This window comes from Triticum aestivum, chromosome 2A (assembly GCF_018294505.1).
Source record: "Triticum aestivum cultivar Chinese Spring chromosome 2A, IWGSC CS RefSeq v2.1, whole genome shotgun sequence".
NCBI classification, from domain to species: domain Eukaryota; kingdom Viridiplantae; phylum Streptophyta; class Magnoliopsida; order Poales; family Poaceae; genus Triticum; species Triticum aestivum.
Window position 1 is genome coordinate 710,274,147 of NC_057797.1, and position 2,193 is coordinate 710,276,339.

General features: G+C 49.8%; 1 protein-coding gene across 1 annotated transcript; it reads right to left on the bottom strand.

The window, feature by feature from the left end:
- Positions 1–861: 861 nt before the first annotated feature.
- LOC123186089 (uncharacterized) lies at positions 862–2,193 on the bottom strand. Its single transcript, XM_044597886.1, has 2 exons — positions 1,978–2,193; positions 862–1,633 (listed from the first exon to the last, which is right to left on the bottom strand). The coding sequence occupies exons 1-2, from the start codon at positions 2,161–2,163 to the stop codon at positions 1,181–1,183; spliced, it is 639 nt and encodes a 212-aa protein (XP_044453821.1). The 5' UTR covers positions 2,164–2,193; the 3' UTR covers positions 862–1,180.

Below are 2,193 nucleotides of genomic sequence, written 5' to 3' on the forward strand. Positions count from 1 at the left end.
CCTTCTTTGAGCTTGCTTCTCAACTATTTGGGCTTGCATCTCGTTGATTTGGACTTTCATATGTGTCTATTAACGCATCTTCTCTCTTAGTAATGATTGCAGTAGCCTATCATTTGTTTTACATAATACATTAGAAAACCAGCCCATATCTATGTGCTGCAAACAAATCATGTTTGTGTGTGTGCAATGTAGTGAGGAACGGGATTCGTATACCAAATTGCAAACATAAAATGCTCTATGTTATACATCGCTTTTATGGCCTCTGCGAGCAAAAAAGTCTCAATTAAGATTCCCAAGTGTGTGCGAAGGTTCTTAAACAACAAGGCATTTGCAGCCGCAAAGGAGCACGGGAGAGGGGGGAGGAGCCTTCCCAATTTGGGTTGGCATCGCCGCCAGTGCTATGGAGGTGGAGGTGCTGATGCAACAGATGATTCATCGGAGTAGGTACGCAACGACAGGGAGCTCATGGCCGAGCCAACTAGGATCTCCACCACAATGGCGATGAAGAACATTGTAGCATCGTCAACCGATGTGGCCTCTTCCCAGTGGCGGATCTAGAACCCAGGCCCCGGCCTGGCCAGGGAATGAGGCCTAAATCCTTTGTATTCTGTGGCTACCCCTACTCCTTCTGCTTCCCCAACCAATGCACGACTTGAAAAACTTTTCCAAAAAGAAAAGAAATCATTTGTCTTTCATCTTAGGCCTCCTTTGGTTTGGACGAATTCTATAAGAATTTCATAGGATATATGATTTCTACAGAGAAATTTCCTTTAGAGTCCTTGCCGAAAAAGGCTTCCGCCCCGCTTTATAAATAAAGCAACCACCGAACACAAAGTCAACAAAGTACCATCCGCAAACACATACACACAACGCCACCGCATGCAAGGTCTAACAGACAAGCACACACGCAACATAAGGGTTTAGCTGTGGGCACAACACAACAAGCCCAACACACAGACACACACACACGCACGCACAACAAGCCTATTTTAGAGACCTTTGGTTTATAAACATAGGAAAATAAACATTACTAGCTTAGACTCAATGAAAAAAAAATCTTATGATGTGACTCAAAGATTATCTCCTTTTCTATTCTTATTCATAGGTTTGTATATGTCATCTCATTTCCTCTATTTCTATGATTTTTCTACCCTATAAACCAAGGGAAGGCTTATCTTGTTCACTCGGTCTCATCGGGGTCAGCATTCAAGTCAATCATGGGCTTCTTCCCGCTGCTGCGTGCGACGGGCTTACTGGGGAGCGGCGGCACCTTCGATGCACACCGTGGGCACCAGGGGGCGGCCTCGGTGATGAGCACGTATGTGAAGCAGGACGGGCAGGCGCACGCGCGCATGGCCGGGTTCGCGGCGGGCGACGCCGTGCTTGAAGGCGGCGAGCGGCTGCGCTTTCCCAGGGAGGAGGACGAGGATGAGGTGGACCCCAACGAGGAGGACGATGTGGCCGGCGATGTGGCGGCGCGCTCTAGGGCGCAGCGGACCATGTCGAGGGTGCAGAACGCAGCGGAGGTGGTGGTGACGGCGGCGGTGGTTGATGCCGTGGGAGGCAGGTTGAGGTCCTGGTGGCCGTCTTGGGCGGCCTGGTGGCGATGAGGAGTCAAGAACGTCTTGCCCGACTGCACAAAAACAAGATTTTTTTTTCCCCACCTTGTTAAGTACTAATCTGTATGATGAACAACGAACTCTGTAATCCCAGTGCAACAGAAACAAAAATTTGATCATCATGCTGATAGACCGATCAAAGAACATGAATTTGATCTGCGGATATAATCTAACCTAGAAAAGTATATAGTTCTCCGGAATATCATCTCGGACAGGAACCACACGAGAGCGAATTAATTAAACACCAAACATGCACGCACGCAGGTGTAACTACCCACACGAAGAAACAAACAAATCATCTAGTGATCGGAAGAACAGAGGAGCAGATCGAAACAGCAATGCTAGGAGGGAGACTCACCAGAAGGTCGAGCCGTTTCTCCCTGCCGGCGGGCACCTTGACCTCCAGTTCGACGACCTCGTCCTCCCCGCCGGCGTCACCACCGCACCCGCCGAGCAGATCCATGGTCACCATCTCCGGTGCTTTCCCCGCGCCGGCCCTACCCTTCCCCCCCGTCATTTTCCTCGTCCCTTTCTCGGCCGTCATTTGCCGAGAGAAGACGGGATGAGAGATCGG

Coding starts and splice junctions, on each gene's coding strand:
- LOC123186089 (XM_044597886.1), bottom strand. CDS start 2,163: ATGACGGCCGAGAAAGGGACGAGGAAAATGACGGGGGGGAAGGGTAGG. Junction 1,634..1,977: donor AGAAACGGCTCGACCTTCTG/GTGAGTCTCCCT, acceptor GTTTTTGTGCAG/TCGGGCAAGACGTTCTTGAC.